The 21,894-nt window shown below is 50.0% G+C and overlaps 1 protein-coding gene across 1 annotated transcript in view; it reads left to right on the top strand.

Moving 5' to 3' along the window:
• The window catches only part of MYO18B (myosin XVIIIB), a 254,335-nt gene extending 244,717 nt beyond the window's left edge, over window positions 1-9,618 (top strand). The window contains 2 exon segments of the mRNA XM_047697085.1: window positions 5,892-7,140; window positions 9,407-9,618. Coding sequence (XP_047553041.1) covers window positions 5,892-7,128 — 1,237 coding nt within the window. The 3' untranslated portion in view covers window positions 7,129-7,140; window positions 9,407-9,618.
• Window positions 9,619-21,894: the final 12,276 nt, after the last annotated feature.

Raw genomic sequence — 21,894 nt, 5'->3', positions numbered from 1 at the left:
GGTTTGTTGTGGAAGGGAAAGGCAGGACATACAGATCTGGGCCACCAAGGTTCAAGTCCAGGCTCTGCCACTGAGCCGGTGACCTTGAGCGAATGGCTTCTCATGAAGGAGACTCCATTTTCTCATCTGTAAGGTGGGGTGAGGATTCTGATCCTGATGAGATTGTGCATACAAATTAAATGAGTATAGAGGTGACTTTTTCATTTTCCACCTGATATTCATGGAGCATCTACTCATGTGGTAAAATGATGGAGCCTCGTTCACAGGACAGCCTGGCGGGGGCAGGGGTGTGGTCCATGCCGAGTCCGAGTCCAAGTCCGAGCCAGCCAGCAGCTGGCTCATTCTGCCACCTAACAGACTGCTTTGATATCCTTGTCTTTTTCGTGTGCTGCTCAGAGTGTGGTTATATATAGCAACTGTTCATTCTGGAACTTTTACCCTTAGTCTGGGGCCTTCTCTAGCCATGATGGGCAGAGCCATTAAGAAAAAAAAACAAACAATCAAACAAGCGTTAAGATGTTTAAACATACATTTGCTAGGAGTAGCATTTTGATCAGAATAAGTAATACAAGCACGTTGAAGTGTATCACCCTTCACCTTGCATGAAGTGCTGGGGGGTAGGTGGAGGTGGATCAGGGTGACATTCGCAGGAACGGACTCTACCCATCACATAGACCCTCTCTAATTCCTCACAGATCCCTGTGAGACAGGGCCTTATCATCCCCACTCCTCCAGCTGAGCAGGTTCCAGCTCTACAAGGGACCTGGCTGGGCCCAAACAGAGGCAGGATTTGAACCTGGACCCATCTGCCTCTGAAGCCCGTTTTCCTAGCCTGGGAGGTAAAAAGGTGCAAATTTCCATATTTCTGGATATTCATATCCTGATCTCCCTCATAAACCTTCAGAAGTTTAAGCCACCAATACTTAGAGTATTTTCATGTCTATTCTCTTCATCAATTTTCTTAATAAACATCAACCGGGTACCTAGTGGGTGGCGGACACTAGAGCTTCACCCACTCATCCAAAACACACTAATTAAGTGTCAGGGCACTGACACTTCACTCATTCATTGAGCCTATGTTTGTGGAGCAGCTACTATGTGCTAGGATGCTGTTCTTGGCGCTAGAGTATGTCAGTGAATACAACAGACAAAACTGCTGTCCCTTGGAGCTCTTACCTCCACAACATTCCAAGGTTGATCTGATTTCCCCCCATTTCACAGCTGAGGACAACTGAGGCAAAGAGACAGGTGACTGTCCCAAGGCTGATGAGTGGCAGAAGCAGACCAAGCTTCAGGTGATAAATATTATCTGGACAAGGTAACATAGGAAACACTGTTAATTCTGTATCACATCACAGGGTTCAAAGGGAGTCTGCAGAGAATGGTGCTATTGGCTGTGGGGTCAGCTCTCCTGAGATTGGACCCCTACCTCTATCATTTCCGCCTGTGTCTGCTTGCGGAGGTCACCCCAGGTCCCCTTGCAGTGTTTGGAGGTCATTAATTCCTGTCTCTGGACTTGCTGTAAAGATTATGAACGAACGTGGCTATCAGCTCCACGAGGGCAGGAAGCCCATCAGCTTGGTCTGCCTTGTATGCGGGACACCCAGCAGTGTGCCTGATACACAGCAGGTGCCCAGCCTAGAGGTAACTGTTTCAATGACAACTGACTTACCCCTCCACTCAGTTATGGGACCAGCCCAATGCTTCTGTGACTAGAAGCTCAGTTCTAGCGGTTTTCGGTAGGTATGCTAGAGAATTATTCCTCTTCAGATGCACTAAAGCCAGACAGCAGAAGTTCCCAAGACATTACTTGAGTCTCTCCTTAGAGAAGCAGGGTGTCCCCGCCTAGCATTTGTCCATACCTGTCTCCCAGTGACTGGGAGAAACTTCTATCCATTAGGGCTCTCCCTGGCCAAGGTTCTAGGAGGCAGGCACAGTGATATCTTGATTATCTGCCAGCCATCCTTCATGCGATGCTGATGGAGGAGAGTTCCACCTGAGTCAAGCTGTCCAGTAAGGATAGCTGGGGGAAAAATGAGTCTTCCCAGGTACCAGGATGAAAACAGCAGGCTGGTTTGAAATGTCCAAAGCTGGGTCAGAAACCGAGATCATCTGACTCAAAGGGCAGAACTGTGACCCTCCCCCCAGAAACCTGCAAGAGGTGTCTGTGTTCACATGAAATTCTGTGGTCTGCACACAGAAAGCAGTGGATGCAAGCAACTTCCTACTTGGATTGGAAATGCTGGTGTTGCAGAGGTGTGGGTGGATTTCTGAGTGGCAAATCCAGGAGCCAGTACTCAGCCATGACTCCTTTCATTTTCTTCTGCTACCCTGGCCCTCCCTATCCCATGGCTCCTGCTTCCCTTCTCGCTCTACCCCCACCTCCTTCTCCTCATCTGTCCTGTCTGGCTACCCAGGAGTTTACACATCTTGGCATATGTTCCTGTTTCAAGCCCACCAGCTGAGGCTCTGAACACACCAGACAACTCCAGGAAGGTGGGACCAAGCCCACCATCCCCCCCTACCCCCAGAGCACCAGGCTCTTGGGCCCCTCAGCAGAGCTCAGTGACCCCAAGCCTGGGACATTTTGGCTTGCATCCCTTATGGAAGGTGCTGCTCCTGGTGGGCCTCTGGGAAGGCAGTCAGATCTGTCAGGTCTGGTGGAGACGGAGAATCCCACAGGTGGGCCCCAGTGAGCCTGTGGCTTGTGTCATGGACACCAGCTTTCACCGCCTGGCACCTCCAGACCCCTACTCCTGGGCTGCTGACAGCCTCCTGTGACCCCTAGCCTATCCTGCCTTGGATCAAAGATGGGGAGGACAGATCCTCCACTGCCAGCCTAAGCCCCTTCCCCACCCCCCACCCCCCGCCTCTGCTCCCAGACACCCTCCTCCTTCCCCTCTCCATCAGCTCCATCTTCCCCCTCTTCTCCAGGCCCCCATCCCTTCACACTGCAGCTGCTCACTTGCCTGCTTCCTTTCCCCCACCCCCCTCCGCTTCCCTCTGTTCCTCCTCCCCTTCCCCCATTCTTCTAGGTCCTCTTCCTTGTGAACCTATTTCCAAGCTAAACTTGACTCAGTTCAACAAAATTTACTGAGCAGCTGCTGTGTGCTGGGCTTGGTGCCAAGTCAGACGGTACAGGGATGACAGCCTGCACGGTCTTGACAGCAGGGCTGGGGGGAAGGGGTTCCCCCCACCTCCTCTCCTTCTGCCTCTTTCTACTTCCTCTTCCTCCCCTCCTCCCCTTTCTCCTCCTCTCCTTCCTCCCTTCCTCCTCCTCCACTTCCTCCTCCTCCTCTCCTTCTTCCCTTCCTCCTCCTCTGCTTCCTCCTCCTCCTCTCCTTTCTCCTCCTTCTTCTTCTCTTCCTTCTCCTCTTCTTTCCTCCTCTCCACCTTCCTCCACCTCCCTTCTTCCTCCTCCTAACTTCTCTTCCCACCCTCTCCCCATGCCCTGCCCCGGCATCCACAGCCAGCACTGGAGATGGGAGCTGGGGTGTGCAGGATGGCAGCATCCCAGGAAACTCAGTGACAGGAGCTCTGATGCCACCATCCCCCACACGGCAGTCAATGGATGCAACTGAGCACCTGAGACATCACATCCACCTCCCTCTGGGGCCAAGACAGGGTGGAGATGACTTTTGCCAGCTCTGGCAGCAGCCCACTGCCCCTGGCAGTTGCGAGCTGTTTATTTAAAAAAAAAAAAAAAAAAAAAAAAGCAAGGAGCAAGAAATCCGCCTTGCCGTGTGCTCAGGAAGGGATTCTAAGGTAATGACATTGACAACACACTTCGAGGTCCTCATAAAGGGGGCACTCCAGACCATGTCCTGAAGTGACAGAGATGGAAGGTGATAGTCAAGAAATGGGAAAGGAGGCAGAGGCTCTATGGGTGCTGTCTTAGTGCATGGGGACCAAGCTTTCTCCAGAAGGATGGCTGCCAGGCCACCTTCTCACTCATTCCTCTGCTCATCCCTCCTGGAGCTTGGACTGAGGCTTTCATGGAGTCCAGTGGTGGGTTAGGTTCCAGATGCCAAGATTCCTAGGTGTATTTAGGATCAGTACGGACTGTTGGTTATTAATGATGCACAACCATTAGTTATTATTGGTTCTTAATTCTTCATCTCACTCCCGTTGTTTGAGAAGCTAGGGGCCAGTCACGTGCCCCAAGCTTTTCTTTCATTCCTGTGACTTCCCCATGTGTCAGCACCATGAGCGGGTGCTTCTCTTCCACATCAGAAGCTGGAAGGGCTTGGCACCAGGAGACTCGGGTGGCTGGGGCAGTGAGCAAGAGGGAAGTTCAAAGCAGGAGGCTGGGAAGGGAGTGGGGAGCTTGCCCCCACAAGAGAAGGACTGAGGCTGGGGAAGAGAGTGGATGACAGAAGTAGCTCACCTATACCACTGCCTCCAACCTGTGCCTGTGGTCCCACCACCACCACCACCGCCACCATGACCTTGACCCTCCACCTAGCTGACCAAGGGAAGCAGAAGCAGATGAACACAGCCAGGCCTGTGACTATCACTCATGGAGCTCTTTGACCAAGCATCATTGCCATGGTGACCTCCCGTAGATCCAGGATCTGGAGAGGCTCCTGCCAATCCCAGAAGAGAGAAGCATATGGAATGGTTGAAGATTTGACCCCAGGAGCTCAGGAAAGCAGAGTCTAGGTCCCTACACATGTCCTTAGAAATGATCCTGATTCCCGCTCCCTTATCTGTACCTTCCTCCCCCTCTGGATATCTCCTTCGGGGACCACTGACCAGGCTTCCATAACAAGTTCAAAAACCCTTTAGTTCATTACGGTCCTCTCTTTTCCTTCTAAACTGTCCCTTGTGGTCAGGGTGCTATCACCCCTCAGTGAGCAAGAAGCCTTCCTCAGAGTCTTGTTCCAGAATCCCAACCCACCCCCTTATGTAGAGGGCTGAATCCCATTGCCACAGTTGGAGCAACAGTGTAGAGAAGCAGAATAATGACTAGAAACCTGCATACACGTGGCCCTTGGTCATATTCAGGCTCCATCCCCTGGCTATGTGTGCTTGCCAAGGCTCTGATGTTCACACCCCTTTCGCTTTTTCATAAATTATAACTTTGCCATGGGTGAGCAGGGGGTCATTTCTCCGAAGGGGAGGACAATTAGATTTTATTTATTAAAGGAACAGTTGATGGACTCTGGTCTCTCTCCTGTAAAAATGCCCTTTATTTTATAGTCTATAATTTTGCCTCGCCGTGAGGCTCCTACTTTTCAGAGGGGGAGTGTTTTTGGCTCAGCTCTTTCAAGATGCCTCTGTATGAAAGCCAAGCCTGGTATAGTCCCAGAATAGAAACCGTCTGTCCTCTTGTGTTTAGACTTGGTTTCGTGTCGATTTTATGAAAATCTTTCTCTTTGGGCGGGGGGTGGACAGAGTTCTTACCTCTACCCCATAAATCAATCAGGGGCGCCAAAGAGCATCCCACTGAGACGTATTTGGGTCACTGACTCTCAGAAGCCCTACTTGGTGGGACCCTCCTCTGGGCTGAGCCCTAAATAAATAAATAACCCCCCGCAGGTCCCCCTCAAGTCTCCAAGAAGCAAACCACTTATTTCGCAGCAGGCCCTGGTGTGGTAGGTCCTATCATGTCAGATATGTCAGCCATCCTAACTGCCGTTTTAATCCAGTCACACGTATGTAGCTGGGTTTAATTATAGGCAGAAATTACATTTCAGAAAGCAACAAGAAATCATTTACATGGCTCGAATTTGCCCATTAAATCACTCGGTTCATTTGAGAGTGTAGTCAGGATGGTGTGTCCAAAGAAAAATAGTGTTAGTGCCTGTGCTTAGTGGCTCTCACACGGATGGCACCAGACCGTGTGAATGCCGTGGTTTCTACTGACCGCGTGTGTCTTCTTGGCGCAGGATGAAGGACGAGTCCAGAGATGCAGAGAGGTCCCAGCTGGCGTCGGCCCTGAGCAGAGCCCGGACCGCGCAGAGCCAGACCTCGGGGGACAAGTCTGTTTCTCCCCTCTGCCTCCGACGGCCAAAGTACTACCATCCAGGGGATGGGGACGAGTGTGGTGGGCAGAGAAAACCTGCGCAGAGACTGGGGATACGGTCTTCCTCCCCAGCTTCTCGGAGTGCAGACACATCCCCTGCATCCAGGGAAAAGCTGCCCAGTCCCTCGGCAGCCCTGTCGGAGTTTGTGGAAGGTCTCCGGAGGAAGAGAGCTCAGAGGGGCCGGGGTTCCCCTCTGGGGCTGGAGGACTGGCCCACCCTTCCCATTTACCAGACCACCGGGGCTTCCGTGCTGCGGAGGGCCAGGGCGGGCAGTGACGAGGGAGCCCTCTCGCTGGGGTTTGGGGTAAAGTCAGCCCTGGAACCGGAGGGTGCCTCTGGGACATCAGGTGGGCTTCTGCGGTCCACCAGCCTGAAATGCATCTCCTCCCAGAGCACCGAGGGCACCACCCAGCCGCCTGAGAAGCTGAAGACCCGGTTCAGCTCCTGCGAGTCCCTGTTCGAATCGGGGCAGAGCTCCGGCAGAAGACTGAGCTCCCCAAGCTCATCCAGGTCCCTGCTCTTGTCACCCACGCTGCGGCCTCGGAGGCGCTGTCTGGAGTCCTCTCTCGACGACGCAGGCTGTCCAGACCTGGGGAAGGAGCCCCTCATCTTCCAGAACCGCCAGTTTGCCCACCTCATGGAGGAACCCCTGGACAACGATCCATTCACCTGGAAGGTCCCAAGCCTCAACTATGAACGCAAGACCAAAGTGGATTTCGACGACTTCCTCCCAGCCATCCGGAAGCCTGAGTCTCCCGTGTCCTTGGCCAGAGCCCCCAAAGAGGGTCAAGACAGTCCGCGGCGCTCACGCATCCACTTTGAGACAGAAGAGGCCGACCGGACCTTTCTCTCAGGGATCAAGACCATTTTGAAAAAGAGTCCGGAGTCCAAGGACGACCCCGCTCAGCTCTCTGACTCGTCCTCCTCCTCCAGCTCCATCGTGTCCTTCAAAAGTGCCGACAGCATCAAGAGCCGACCACGAATCCCACGGTTGGAGGGTGATGGTGGCGAGCAAACGTCCCCTGAGCACAGGGAGCCGGGGGCAGGGAGCAAAGACGAGGACGTTGAGAGCATAATGAAGAAATATCTCCAGAAGTAGGAGCCAGTGCAGGTAAAAGCAGCAGGCGGGGACTGTTCTTGGGAAAATGAAAACCAAACAGCCCGCCCAGGTCTGGCAGCCTGGAGAAAACCTGTTGCTGCCACTGCCTTCCTCGCTGTGAGTGATTTCTCTAGAGAAGATGGGTTTTAGAGATTCTTGCGGAAGTAATGAGTTGCCAGATGCAAAGCTCTCTGCTAGGTGCCCCTGGTTCCTTAGGATTTTAAAATGCGGACCCATCGGAAAGCAGAGGGTCCTGTAGGACAGTGCTAGAGAAGGTGCTGGGCTTTTTTGTCTTTCTGAGGCTCCATTCTGCCTGGAGCTAGAGGAGCCATGGTGGCCTTCTGTCCACTTAACGATGGCAAATTTTATGGGGAAGGCTCAGGCCGGGGAAGAAGGGGCTTTGGGAAGAGTGGGATCCAACTCTTGCTTTACATATCCAGAGAGAAACGGAGGCCCCCTTGCGTGGGTGGGCGGCAGCAGGGAGCCAGTGCAAAGTTCCCAGAGCAGCAAATGGGAGAAGAGAAGTAGGACTTCCCTCTGCCCTCTCTCCTACCCCAGAGCTAATCCTGGACTTCTCCGGACTAAAGATAGGAAGAGGAATCCATTGCTCATAATGGCTTATAATTGTTGGGCATACATATCCAACAAGTCAGTATCCACAGGGATCCCCATAGGTGATTAGGATGACTGATTCCTATTTTACAGTTTGGCAGAGTCAAAGAGGTTAAGCCCCTTGTAGGATGTCAGCCAGGCAGAATGGCATTTGAAACTCCGGAATCGCCACTTGTGTCTGTAACACTTCTCCTTGGTAACCTATCCTGAGCACAATCAGGGATAAGCTCAGGGTCTTCTCAGTGACAGAGCAGGATCTTTAAAGAAGTTGCCTGTGTTGACAGCCCATAGTGAGGTTGGCACCCCGACCATCTATACTCAAAGGGATGTCAGAACTTCCCGACTCTGACCTCACTGGTAAAACAAATGAGAGAACCCTCAAGATCAAGATTTCCCTGGGGAGTCGGCTGCCAACCCAGTTGCCTTGACCCCCAGTTCGGTGCTCTTTGCCTGAGGCTGGGCTGGCCCCTGACAACCCCGCCCAGAGCACATTTCAAGCCTTAGGGTCCTGGGTATTCCACTCTGTGACTCCTCCCTGAAAGGCAAAGCCAGTATGGGGAGGCTGGACGTCAACGGAGGAGGTTTAAGTCCCTCCCTCCAGGTTCAGACACAAGGCAAATGTCCTACTGAGTAATATAATGGCATGTGGCCTCCGGGAAACTCTTGGGCACTGAACTTGAAGCAGCTGTAGGCTCTGGCAGGATGGGGCAGCCGCAGGCAGGTGCACAGCCTAGGCCTTGCCTCGGTCCCCAGCCTTCCTTCCAGAGGCCTCCTGGACTCAAACGAGCCACCGGCCTCCACACCCATAGACCTCCTACTTTGAGAGGCACCCTTAGCCCATCAAAAAGCAATTGCCCCTTCCGAGGAGATGGGCTCAGACTGTATCAGAGCAAATTAATTTGACTTAACACGGCCTCTCTGCTCTCAATTACCGGGAAGAGATGTGATATTCATTTACATTATTATGCTCTCGGGGACACAGAAAGCAGTTTCAAAGGCCAAGTAAAGGGCACACGTCCATAAGGAGAACAGTTCTTAGCAGAAGTCATCACAGAACATCTTGTCTCTGCCATTTTTTTTTTTTTTAACTCAAGTCCTTCCCCCATCCAGTAGTGCTCACCGTGGTAACAGAGCCTCTGCCAAAAAAAAATATCTTCCACCCTGACATCCACACTGGAGGCTTGAACTGAACGATAGAGGTATAGCTCCATCCCCTGTGAGGCAATATATTAGGGGATTCAGATCCAAGTAAGCCCACCCCTATCCCTGTAAGCTAGCACCTTCCGTGTATCTGGCTGTGAGACCTGGGGCAAATCATGGGACCTTGCCAAGCCCCTGTGTCCACAGCATGAAATTGGAGCTGATAACACCATCCCCCAAATTAACACTGTGAGTAAATGCCAGGGATCTCCAGCTTAGGGCCCAGCACCCGCCGCAAGCGGAAAGCATTAGGCGCCCCAGCACTCAGCCCTTTGGTCCTTCAGGAGCTCCGTCCCAAGCGTCTCTCCACTCATTCCCCTTCTGCTGCCCATGCTCCTTCATTCCTCTGGGTGGTGTCTCTGCAGGAATGCCCCCCAGAGACAGGGGACATCAGAGCCTCCGCTCCCCCGCCCCAAACATCCTTCCTGCATCCCATTGATTAACTCTGACCTACGTTTGTTTCCAGCCTCCTGAGATGTACTGCCCCGGAAGACTTCCTGGCTCCACCACTGTCTGGAGAAAGAGAGGGACGGGCCAGGCCTGCCCAGGGGCCCTCAGTCCAGAGCCAGCCAGCATGGCTGTGCTTGAGTGGCCAGAGGGGTCCAGCCGGAGGCATATCCCTCGGGCATGGGATCCCATCATGCTTGGTCTATACAAAATAAAGTGATAGCTCCTTGACCTCCGTGCTTCCTGTCTGTTCTGTGATCACGGGACCCTGGAGGTTTGATGGGGGTGGCCCGGGGAGAAGGGTTCCAGGGAACAGCATCAACCCAAAATGTTTATAGTTTTGAGTACACACTGTTATTTCTCTCCCCCTCCATAACTCCACGCGAGGGCCTTGCTCCTCTTCATTTGACCTCATCAACTCAAGTGCCACCTTCTCTGGGAAGTCCTCCATGATACATCAAACGGCAATAAGTGCTCGTTCTCCATTCTCCCTCAATTCCCATATTTACCTCTATCCTAGTCCCCTTGCCTGCCTACTCACCTACATTGTGCACATATGTGTAGGCAAGCTTTCAAGAAACTTGAGTAGATGAGTAGATGAACAAGCCCCTGAAAAAGTTAAGGAACCTATATTCCTTGGATGCATGTGACACACTGACATGAAGACATCCCCACCCAGGTACACCCAGATCCACATTCAAGCGCCTGTGAACATCTGCTCACAGCACCCCCCCATACCCCTGCTCGCATACACAGCCCTGCCATGCCCACACCAGTATGCACGTGTGCCACAAACTCCACTGGCCTAGGCACGTCTGTAGCTTGGATACCCGCTTCTCCAAAAACCCTTGAAGTATCAGTCATACTGAAACTGTAGGCTGGTGTTTGTTATTCACATGCTACGTTGGACACCTTGCGAAGCATTGTACGTGGAGCCTCACACCACAACTTCAGAAAAAGTCCTGAAAGATAAATGCACTTTTAATTTTTTTTATTTATGCACTTATTATTCCCTATTTGCAAAGGCTGTGCTAGCTATGTCCGCATGAAGAATGGTGATGCCGTCCCTATTTAGATTCCCACCAGCATAGGCTAGGTTCTGCCCTCAATGTGCGTCTGTCCCCAGGGCCCCTCTGGGATAGCCAATCAGAGCTCCTTCTGTGTGCTCCCTTGTTAGGGCTGCTGTAGCAAATCACCACAGATTTGGGGGTCGCCTTATGGTTCTGGAGGCTTGAAGACCGAGCCCGAGGAGATGTTGGTAGGCCTGGTTCCTTCGAAGGTCTCTCCTTAACTCATAGATGGCTGCCTTCTCCCTGGGCATTCCCATGGTCTTTCCTCTCTGCATACATCCCTGCTTGTCTCTCTGTGTGTCCATATTTCCTCTTATAAGGATGGCGGTCAGATCAGATCGGGCAATCCAAACGGATTAGCTTTAACATGATCGCCCCTTTGAAGACCCCATCTGTCAATATAGCATCAGGGCTTCGGGGCTTCCCCAGGCACCTTTTGTAGGGATCGTAATTCAGCTCCGTAACACGTGCTATGCAAAGTAGGTGGTAATTTAATTTGCTAATCATGAGCATTATTCATGTAGCGATCAGGTAAATAACGTCCCGAGCTCCCAGCTTGGTCCCCGAATGAAAGCAGTTACAGAACTCGAGAGCAGATTCTCGCTGCTTTCCTGGCGCTGGAGATTTGCCGACATTTTTAGGGCCTGGAATCTGTGAGTTTCCAGGAGCTTCTCTTCCTGTGCCAGCAGGATTCCTCAATTCAGCCAATATTCGTGGGGCACCTGCTACCCGCCAGGCAGTGTTCCCCACGTGGGGGATCCATGGCGAGCAGGCGGGACCCCTCCTGCTTTTTTAGAGGGAACATCCTACCTGGGGAGACAGACAGTAACCACGAAAATAAATACAGTATCAGAGAATGAGAAGCTCGATAAGGAAAAAGAAAGATGAAATTATCTCATGAGTTCCCTCTTCAAAATTTACTGGACATTTATTTTATGAAGTACCTTGGGGTAAAGGAGAAACCTGTCATTATTCTTCAAGGATGTGCAAAACGGTGCATCCATAAAGGTTAAAGTCAAGTCACAACAGCAAAGCTTCCCTCACTGTTGTGCAGGAAACAGAAAGCCCTTGCCCCTCAGATCCCCCAACTCAGCACAGGCTGATGCAGAAGATACTGACCCAGCATGGCCCTCCTCCTTGCAAGCCAACTGCAGAAATCCTCAGGGGGACCATGAGGTCACATCAGCATCTTGCTCGGCCTGGGACCCAGGGCAATAAGCCCCACCCAAGTTACCACTTCTGCAAGGCCTGGGCCATGCCATCCTCTCTGTGTGAGCTCAGCTTGTTTCCTTCTTTCTGGGCCCTCCTTCCCTCTTCTGTGCAATGGGTCTGGGACTCATACCAGCCTGCTGGCCTCTTGCGAGGTCCACGGTCTCCCAAAGCGCTGAGCTCAGTGCCCGGCATGTAGTCAGCTCACAGTCAACAGTGGCTCCGTTGAGCTCTGGGCTCAGAAACCTGGCTCTCCCACACCCAAGGCTGAGGCTTCACCTGCACCGCCCTGCCCTTCGCTGGCTTCCCTGCCAGCAGAACCAAAGTTATTTGAGAGGTGAGAGTGTTGGAAGTTACGGATCCAAGTGGGTTAAATAGCCATCCCAAACGTCTCCTCCTGTTTCTGGGCCCCAAGGCTGTTTTTAACAGTGTTCCCAGATCTTTTTTTTTTTTTTTTTTTTTGACAGAGAGATCACAAGCAGGCAGAGAGGCAGGCAGAGAGAGAGGAGGAAGCAGGCTCCCCGAGAGAGCAGAGAGCCCGATGCGGGGCTCGATCCCGGGACTCCGAGATCATGACCTGAGCCGAAGGCAGCGGCTTAACCCACTGAGCCACCCAGGCGCCCCAGTGTTCCCAGATCTTAAAAGAATCCTAGAATCCCACGACGAGAAGAGAGACTTGGGGTAATTTTATAGTAAAGGAAAATGAGACTCAGAGAGGGAAAAGATGTGTCCAAAGGCAGATCAGAGTTTAAGACCCAGTTAATATTTTTTCGTTTAAGAAATAATTATGGGTCCTCCCACCACCCCACGTTCTGGGCTCTGTTTCCAGCTGAGGCTGGGGTGGGCAGAGGGCTGCCTTCATGAAGCTTATGGCTTACGAGAGAAGACGGGTAATAAACTTGCAGTTATGTATCAGCTGTGCCCGTGTCACCTGTGACGGGTCATCCTTCTGTGTCTACACCATCCTCTCCCTGCCTGGACCCTTGGCAGGCCGCCAGAGACCCAGCTCTGTCCCCAAGCCCTTGGCCGACTGCATGGTTTGGGGTGGAGGAATGGAAGATTTCCATTCTTTCCAAATCCCAAGGATCGTTAGGTGGGAAGAACAAGGAAGACATTGCAGTGGAGAGAGGCAGATGCTGGAGGATGTCAGATATAACCATGGAAGGCTCTAGATGTGATTAATGGCTTAGCCAAGCTCCTGCTGTTGTCTTCAGGAAAGGATAGCCGAGGCTCTGTTCCTACCCCGCCCAGTCTCGGTTGCTTATTCACCTGTCAGTGTGGGCAGCTACCTTCAGAGCATAGTGACAGATGCTAAGCATTGGCCCTGGGGACAAGGTGAGGTGGTGACCTTGTCACCTTCTGTTAAGAACCACCCATACCTTCCACTCCTCATCTGTCAATGAGGAGCCAGGTGCTGTGCTCGGTGATATTTAAGCATCATTTCTGAGACAGGTGTTGGGGGTCTACTGCCCCATCAATCACCCTGCCCTTTCCATACGTGCAAGAAAAAATAAAAAATGACTCAGCAGCTGCTTTATGACTAGCTGCATGAAGGCCCAGTAGCCCCTTCTGGGCTCTGGTAAAATCGTGCTCATCTCATGTGCCTTCAGCTTGTAGAGCTCAGTGGAGTGGCTTATGTCAATCCTACCATCTCCCACCTCCTGTCATCGAAAGTCTGTGGTCTTCCTGCTCAGGCTGGCCGCAGAGGGTAGAAGGAGACACAGCTGTGTTTGTCAAAGCCCTTGGCCTCACTGTGTCTCCAGCTGTCCTTGAGAGATCTACAGCTGGAGGTGGAAGAATGCTGGGGCATGCAATTCTTTAAGGCACAGTGGGCTTGTGCCCCCGATAAACTGAGTCCACAGACTATGGCTGTCTCTGATAGATTAAATAAACCACAGTTCTTCATTGCTTAGTGCGTGGAGTCAGGGAAAGGAACAAGGGGTCTAGGAGAAGGTGAAAATCAGAAGAGAGGGTTTAAGGGTCCTTCTCCTGAATCAGACACTGAGGTTCAGGAGGAACATGAGAACAGACAAGTGAAGCTGAGATTTGAACCCAAGGCAGGCATTCTGGGTAATGATACCCTGGGACGAGCTTGGCTGTGTAGACAATGCCTTCCTACTAGGTCAGCTGGTAGACAGGGCCTATGGAGAATATCACTTTACTTTGCTCCATCTTTCTCTAGCCAAATTCAGCCCTGCCTGCTCCGTCTGGAGGTCATGCACCCAGTCACTAAGAACGGGTTTGGGTTTAGTCCTGTCTTTGCCGTTTTTTAAGCTGGGACCTTAACAGTTTACTAAACCCCTCTAGGCCTTGGATAATAAGTAGTGTGAGAGGAAACCCTGGTTCTGGAGTTTGGTCCACAGAAGCACCAGCACAAGGATCACTGAGCCCATTTTACAGATGACAAAACTGAGGCTCAGGAAGCCCGAGTGACTGACAGAGTTAGCAGCGAAGTTGCTGGGATCAGAGTTCAGAGCTCCCTTGCTTGGTGCTCCCTGACCTCCTCCCAGTCCCATGGCCTGGTCGTCTGGCCCATGTGGGGAGAGGCTGAATGGATGTTCTGGCTCTGACCCAGGCAGAGACCACCTAAGCGAGGTCCCAGCATGAGCAATCACAACCATTCACCCCTATTGTCAGTTCTGATCTCAAGCAGCTCCCTGGAAGGTGGCGTGGGCTGGGGGGAACTGCTTCCCGGGGGGCCCCGCCGACCCTCCTGACTTGGAAGGAATCCAGTTTCATGCCTAATGGGTGGAGTGGCTTATCCCAAATTGCCACAGCATGAGAAGCCTCCATACAGACTTGAAGGTGTCCTTTCCAGACGGGAGAGGGAACGGAAATCGTTCCTGCTGCTGGTGGCTCATCAGCTTCCTTAGTCGGAGCGAGTTCATGGTTCGGAGTGAGGGATGCAGTTCATGATCCCCGGACTGCTGCCCACCATAGCTACTGCTTAAGTCTCTGACTGGAGTTTGCATGGCAGGAAGTGGGGGGAGGGGCATGCGGGGACTTTCTCTGCAGAGCAGATGCTGCTGGCAGGCCACCACCTTATTGCCCTTCTTCCTCCTGTTCTCAGGCTTCCCCGACTTCCAGGAAGGGTTGGGGGGCTCTGCCACAGGCTCACACCCCTGTGTCTCCCTCTGCCCTTATAGCCCGGCTTGAAGCCTCTGTACACTCGCTGGTCTCCGTCACCTAACTGGGAGCTTGGAGACCCAACTCATGGGTGATGCTAAGGCAATTCATTCACTCAACCAGGACTCATAAAGCACGTGCTGTGTGTTGATTTATAAATCACTGTTCCAGCCCCAGAGATACAGCTGTGATGAACGTGGAAAGACATCCATGCCCTTGTGGGATTTACATTCTAGTCGGGGGTAGGGGCAAATGGTAGACAAGAGAAGAAAGTAACCTATGTAATATGTTAGATAATGAAAAGTGTGAGGAGGAAGAAAAAGTGAAGCAGGGGAGAGGTCTGAGAGGCATTGAGAGGGATGTGGAGAATATTTTAGAAGGAATGAGGGGAGCAAGGCTCCTTGAGAAAGAAATACTGAAGCAAAGACCTGACAGGAGGAGGGAACCAATCATAAAATGAGGAAGAACATTCTAGGCAGAAGGAACAGACAGTGCAAAGGCCCCGGGGTGGCAGCATGAATGCAAGGAGGCCAGCATGGCTGGAGTGGGGTGAGCAAGGGGGAAAGTCATGGTGGACAAGGACAGAAAGGTGATGGGGGCCAGGTGATAGAGGACTTTGTGAACATGTTGGCTTTAACTCAGAAAGATCTGGAAGCCATTAGGGTGATCCACCATCCCAACTGGCCCAGGACTGAGGAGGCTCCCGGCACACAGGACTTTTGGGGCTCCAACCAGGAAAGTCCCAGGTGCACCAGGATGAGGTGGTCACCTTAGAACCACTCCAGTGTTTGGAACCGACATCGGGTTCATAAGGATCGTCCTGGTTGCTGAGTGGAGAATAGACTTCAAAGGAAAAGAGTCGGGGAGACCAGCGTGGAGACCTCTAACCCATGTGAGGGACTGCAAGTGCCTCAGACCAGAGTGGTGGCCATGGAGGTGGTGCAGAGTGAAGATCTTCTAAATAGATTGAGAAGGCAGCTCGAGAGGGTTGACAGAGAAGTGCCCATTCCCTGTGGTGACCTCCCAGCAGGTGATATGCCCAGTCCCCTAGTGGGATGAGAAGTAGGCCCATTTCTGCCTTCCTTGGGGTTCCTCTCAGCCTCACCTCCTCCTAGATGGGAGGGCAAGGCATGGACCCCTTTCTACAGATGAGGAAATCGAAGCTCAGAGAACTCCACGACCCCGGGCACACAGCAATCCAGAGTGAGAGTTAGGACGACACCTGGTTCTCCAGCTCTACCAAGGACCAGGCAGGCCTGGGTTTCAGTGCTAACGCCAGCAGAGCATCACTCACCTGGGACACCTCTGAGCCTCCATGTTCTCATCTGCAAAATGGAGACAGTGACCCTGGTTGGCTTCATCATCATGAGGAGTAAAGGAGACAATCTGTGGGGATGTGCGGCGACTTCTTGATGCTGCCATCTCCTCTTCCTTTCCTAGAATCCTTCTCCCAGCCTTGGCAGTGAGTTAAAGGACTTTCTTAAGGACTGTTTTTGGGAGCCCAGTGGAGCCATTCTGTTCAGCCGAGTGGGGAATATTTACATCTTCTTTTCTAAAGGCAAATAATTTCCTTGAGATGCTGAATTAGTTCCCAAGCAGCCTCCAGGCTGTCTTGTAAATACATAGATATGAGTGTTAACAGAGCCCCCAGTTGTCCAGCAAACCAGAACAGAGAGGCTGGAGGGTTGTAAATATCAGAAACTCTGTTTCTCCCGGCTCTGCTTTCCAAAGCCAGACATTCCTTCTGCTATTGCTCTCTCCTTCTGCAAACACTTGCTTGTTCATTCGTGAATTTATTTAACAAATATTCACTGAACATCTATTTGGTGCTAGGCCCTGAGCTGGGCACTAGTGAGCCAAGCAGGAGCAAAGAGGATGGGGTCCTGGCCTCACTGACTACAAGACAAGATGTCAACATGTCAATCAAGGTGCCTGGTGCAGAGAAAAGCAATAACGACAATAATATTAATAAGTCATATTTCTTATTTTTGAAGATTTTATTTATTTGAGGGAGAGAGAGCTAGTGGGCAAGAGAGAGAGCAAAACCAGAGTGGGGAGGGGCAGAGGGAGAGGGAGAAGCAGACTCTCTGCTAAACAGGGAGCCCGATGTGGGGCTTGATCCCAGGACCCCAGGATCATGACCTGAGCCGAAGGCAGACTCTAAACTGACTGAGCCAGCCAGGCAGCTGGATAATTCATATTTCTTATGTAATTGAGATTGACTTTACATAGAGAGAAATGCTCAGATCTGAAGTATCTTGTTCAATCTGTTTTGAGGAATTCCTATCAAAAGGAGACATTTAGACATTCCAGAAAGTTTCCTCATGCCCCTTCCTGATCAGGTTCCCCCTCCCCTACCCCAGCCCCCAAACAACCACTATCCTGATCTCTATCATCACAGGGTCAGTTTTGCCCATCCTCAAATTTCATATAGATGCGATCATGCAAAACAGACTTTTTTGTGCTTGGATTTCTTTCTCTCAGCAAGTCATTTTTGAGATTCCTCTATGTTACAGAATGAACCAGTCATTTATGGGCCTTTTTTTTTTTTTTTTTTTGAGTAATATTTAATTGTCTAAATATACCACAATTTTTTTTTTTTAATCTATTTTCTTGTAGGTGACTATTTAAGGTGTTTCCCTTTGGGGAGCTCTTATGAAAGGAGATGCTGTGAACATTTGTCTTCAAAGCTTTTCCTGGACGCTTGTTTTCATTTCTCTGGGATAGATGCCTCGGAAAGGGATTGGTGAGCTGTACATGTAACATCTAGAGAAATTGCCAAACTGTTTTCCAGAGCGATTGTGCCATTTCACGTTCCTACCAGCCGCGAGGGAGGGTCCCAGCATTCGGCATTTGGTGTTGCTGGTCCTTTAATTTCAGCCACTCTGGTGGGAGTGTAGCAGTACCCCATTATGATTTTAATTGGCATGTTTCTAAAGACTAATGACAGTGAGCACTTCCTCCTGTGCCTCTTGGCCATTTGCATATTTTCTTGTAGGAAGTGTCTGTTCACATTTTTGTTTAATTGAATCACTTGTCTTCATATTATCAGGTTGTACAAATTCTTAATATATTCTGGATGCAAGTCCTTCATCAGATATGCTTTGCAGTCTTTTCTTCCAGTCTGTGGCTTGCTTATCTATGTTCTTAAAGGTGTATTTTGGATAAGTAGGAATTTTAATTTTAGTGAAGCTCAGTTTTTTTTTTTCCTTTTTGTGATTCATACTTTCTAAACCACTTCAGAGAAACCTTTGCCTGTTGAAAAGGTCATCAAGATATTCTCTTACTTTTTTTTTTTTTTCCCTACTAGCAGCTTTTTGTTTTAGCTCTTCTATTTAGGGCTGTGATCACTCATAATACACCAGAGATGTGTCAACTGCTTAACATGGAGTATCTTATTTAATTCTACTTAGCAATTCCATGCATTAGGCAGAAACATTGTTTCCATTTTCACATGGAGGACTCTTATTTACCTCTCTTGTTGTATTTCAATCATTATTCAGTGGTTTGTTTCACAAACATTTATCTGAGATTCATTTTGGACCTGGGAAGACCTGCTTTGAATTTGCACTTGACTTGTACATTGAAGACTTTCGATTTCTGCCCAGAGAGAATCCAGGGCACACAGGACACAGAGACTGTGACCAGGAAGGACTTCACAGAAGAAGGGGCTTTGTGAAGACACAAAGGTTCGAGTACAAGAAGAAAAGATACGAGGGGCACCTGGGTGGCTCAGTGGGTTAAGCCGCTGCCTTCGGCTCAGGTCATGATCTCAGGGTCCTGGGATCGAGTCCCACATCGGGCTCTCTGCTCAGCAAGAAGCCTGCTTCCCTCTCTCTCTCTCTCTCTCTGCCTGCCTCTCCGTCTACTTGTGATCTCTCTCTGTCAAATAAATAAATAAAATCTTTAAAAAAAAAAAAAAGAAGAAGAAGAAAAGATACGAAGAAGGGAAATTCATGGGCAAAGGCTCAAGGCTAGCCTCCCTCTTCCTGGGATGGTTTGTCCCATGATAATGAGTCTGGTGCATTGTACTGATGGCCCCACTTCTTCATTTCTCTCTATCCCCTTGCTTCATCAACCTCAGAGTTCCTTCCCTCCATGCAAAGTCCTTCTTTCCCCATGTGACTTTTTTTTAGGCGTTTGAATGAGGCACAAACTACAGTGTGCCTCTTCTGAGACTAGATCTCCAGAAGTGTCTTAGCTAGTGCTGCCCTTGCAAAATATCACAGTCTGGGTGACTTAATAGTAAAAATTTATTTCTCATGGTTCTAGAAGCTGACAACATCCAGTGTCAAAGTGGCGGTGACATTCTGGGGCTTCTTCTGTTGGACTGTAAGTGGTCACCGTCTCTTCTCGTGCATACACAGAGAGAAGAGCTCTCTGGTGTTTCTTCCTATAAGGACGCAAGTTCTATTAGATCAGGGCCCTACCCTCATGACCTCATTTAACTTGAATTATCTCTGTAAAATTCCCATCTCCAAATATAGTCATGTCAGGATTAAAACTTCAACATAAGAACTTTGAGGGAACACAGACATTCAGTCCATAGGAGGAAGTTTTGCATGTTTCTGCTTGCTCTCTTATGTCTCTGTCATTGTCATGGGTGCACGCCCAGACTGAGACACTAGTGGATAAGAGGTACATGCAGCAGTGCCAAGTCACCCCACCCATCCTAGCTAAGACCATCCAACACCAGCCTACAGCTAGCCAGCCAGCCCCCACTGTGTCACCTGAGTCATGTAGGAAGCAGATGCGTAAGCGGAGTTCCGAGTGTAAGGTGTTTCTTCAGAGGTGTCACCTGCGGAATGTAAAAAGAGAAGGAAGCAGTATTGGGCAGAGAGACTCAGATCGTGATACACATCATATAAAGTCCCAACCAACCTCAAAGGGAGCTCTGCAGCAAAGGTTTCCCTTTATGGAGTCTAGCATTGGGCAGAAATAGCCAGGCTCTACTGTGTTCAGTCATTATCTGAAGGTGTCCTGGATGTATGTGGCCTTGGCTTCAAAGCCAAGGGATACCCCAAACTTCCCAGCAGGTGGACGTCATCACGTAATGGTACTCCTTGTAGCTGAACCTAACATTCTTCTAGAGGCCAGATATAAGCAGTGCACCCCAATGACTGCCATACACAGACAGGTGAGAGAGCCCAGCCATGACCTGCAGAGCAGAGCCACCCAGCCAATCACCCCAGGCACTAAGCAATAAACACTCACTGTTGTAGACCTCTGTGGATGCTTGTCATGCAACATTATAGTGGCAGTAGGCAACTGATATAATAAATTAGCTCTGCTCTCAACGGCTGGGTACCTCATTTCTCCCTGGGGAGAGGAAGACTCTGTTCCAGCCAAATAAATCCATTAAAAAGATTTTAAAATGCTTGGTCACCATGAGTGTGCCTGACTCTGCCAGGCAACCCATTTCCAGTTAATAATGTCTGTACTTATGACTTCATTGAGTATCAATTTATAATGACTAACACCATCGTGGTTCTTTAGCAGCCTTCTGGGGGGAGTGTTTTGTTCAGCCACTAAAATACAGCGACTATCAAAAAATTAGGGGAGGGGCGCCTGGGTGGTTCAGTGGGTTAAGCCTCTGCCTTCGGCTCAGGTCATGATCTCGGGGTCCTGGGATCGAGCCCCGCATTGGGCTCTCTGCTCAGCAGGGAGCGAGCCTGCTTCTCCCTCTCTCTCTGCCTGCCTCTCTGCCTACTTGTGATCTCTCTCTCTGTGTCAAATAAATAAATAAAATCTTAAAAAAATTGCTATCTTTAAAAAAAAAAAATTAGGCGAGGTGTTACTAATTACCCAGGCTCATCCACTTACGCATTTGAGGCAGCAGGCACTGGGCATTGTTGGCCTGGCTCATTAAACATGGGATAATGCCCTAAAGGCCAGCCTAAGAAGAAGAAAGGAGGTACTTTCAGCTTCCATCTTGCATGAAGCTCAGAATTATCCAGAAGTAGGGCATTACAGTAGCTGGGAAAGGCTCAGGATTGTCCTTCAAGTCTCTCTATAAAGCGTTTCCCACGTACATCTTGATCTCTCTGCTGTAGATCATGTCTTTTATCCAAACCATCAAAGGGTCATTTGATGCTACCATCAAAATATCTCAAATAACTTTTTGAGGAACCTCCATACTGTTTTCCAAAGTGGCTGTACCAACTTACATTCCCACCAACAGTATAAGAGGGTTCCTCTTTCTCCACATCTTCTCTAACACTTATTTCCTGCCTTGTTAATTTTTGCTTGTGTAATTCTAACTGGTGTGAGATGGTATCTCAATGTGGTTTTGATTTGAATCTCCCTGATGATTAATGATGTTGAACATTTTTTCAGAGTCTCTTTAGCCATTTGTGTGTCTTCTTTGGAGAAGTGTCTGTTCATATCTTCTGCCCATTTTTTGACTTATTTGTTTTTTGGGTGTTGAGTTTGAGAAGTTCTTTATAGATCTTGGATACCAGCCCTTTGTCTGTGGTGTCATTTGCAAATATCCGCCCATTCCGTGGTTGGCTCCTAGTTTTGTTGACTGTTTCCTTTGCTGTGCAGAAGTTTTTTGGTGAAGTCCCAAAAGTTCATTTCCACTTTTGTTTCCCTTGCCTTTGGAGATGTGTCTTGAAAAAAGTTGCTGTGGCTGATGTCGAAGAGGTTACTGCCTATGTATTAAGGAGGATACGCATTACACAGAGCATTGGGTGTTATACTCAAACAATGAATCATGGAACACTACAACAGAAACTAATGATGTACTGTATGGTGACTACCATAACATAGTAAAATTAAAAAACAATCTCAAATAAGTCCATTCTTCTCACCCTCCCCCACTGTCAATCTGGTCAGAGATACCAGTATCTCTTGTCTAGATGCTGTGAGCTTCCCTACCTAAATCCCATATTTCCGCTCTTGTCTCATAGTCTGCCCTTAGCCCAACAGGCAGAACAATCTGCTTCAAAATAAAGTCAGATCCGGGGCACCTGGGTGGCTCAGTGGGTTAAAGCCTCTGCCTTCAGCTCAGGTCATGATCCCAGCATCCTGGGATCGAGCCCCGCATCAGGCTCTCTGCTCAGCAGGGAGCCTGCCTCCTCCTCTCTTTCTGCCTGCCTCT

Source organism: Lutra lutra, chromosome 12 (assembly GCF_902655055.1).
Source record: "Lutra lutra chromosome 12, mLutLut1.2, whole genome shotgun sequence".
In the NCBI taxonomy this organism is placed as follows: Eukaryota; Metazoa; Chordata; class Mammalia; order Carnivora; family Mustelidae; genus Lutra; species Lutra lutra.
This window is presented reverse-complemented; position numbering and strand designations above follow the sequence as displayed.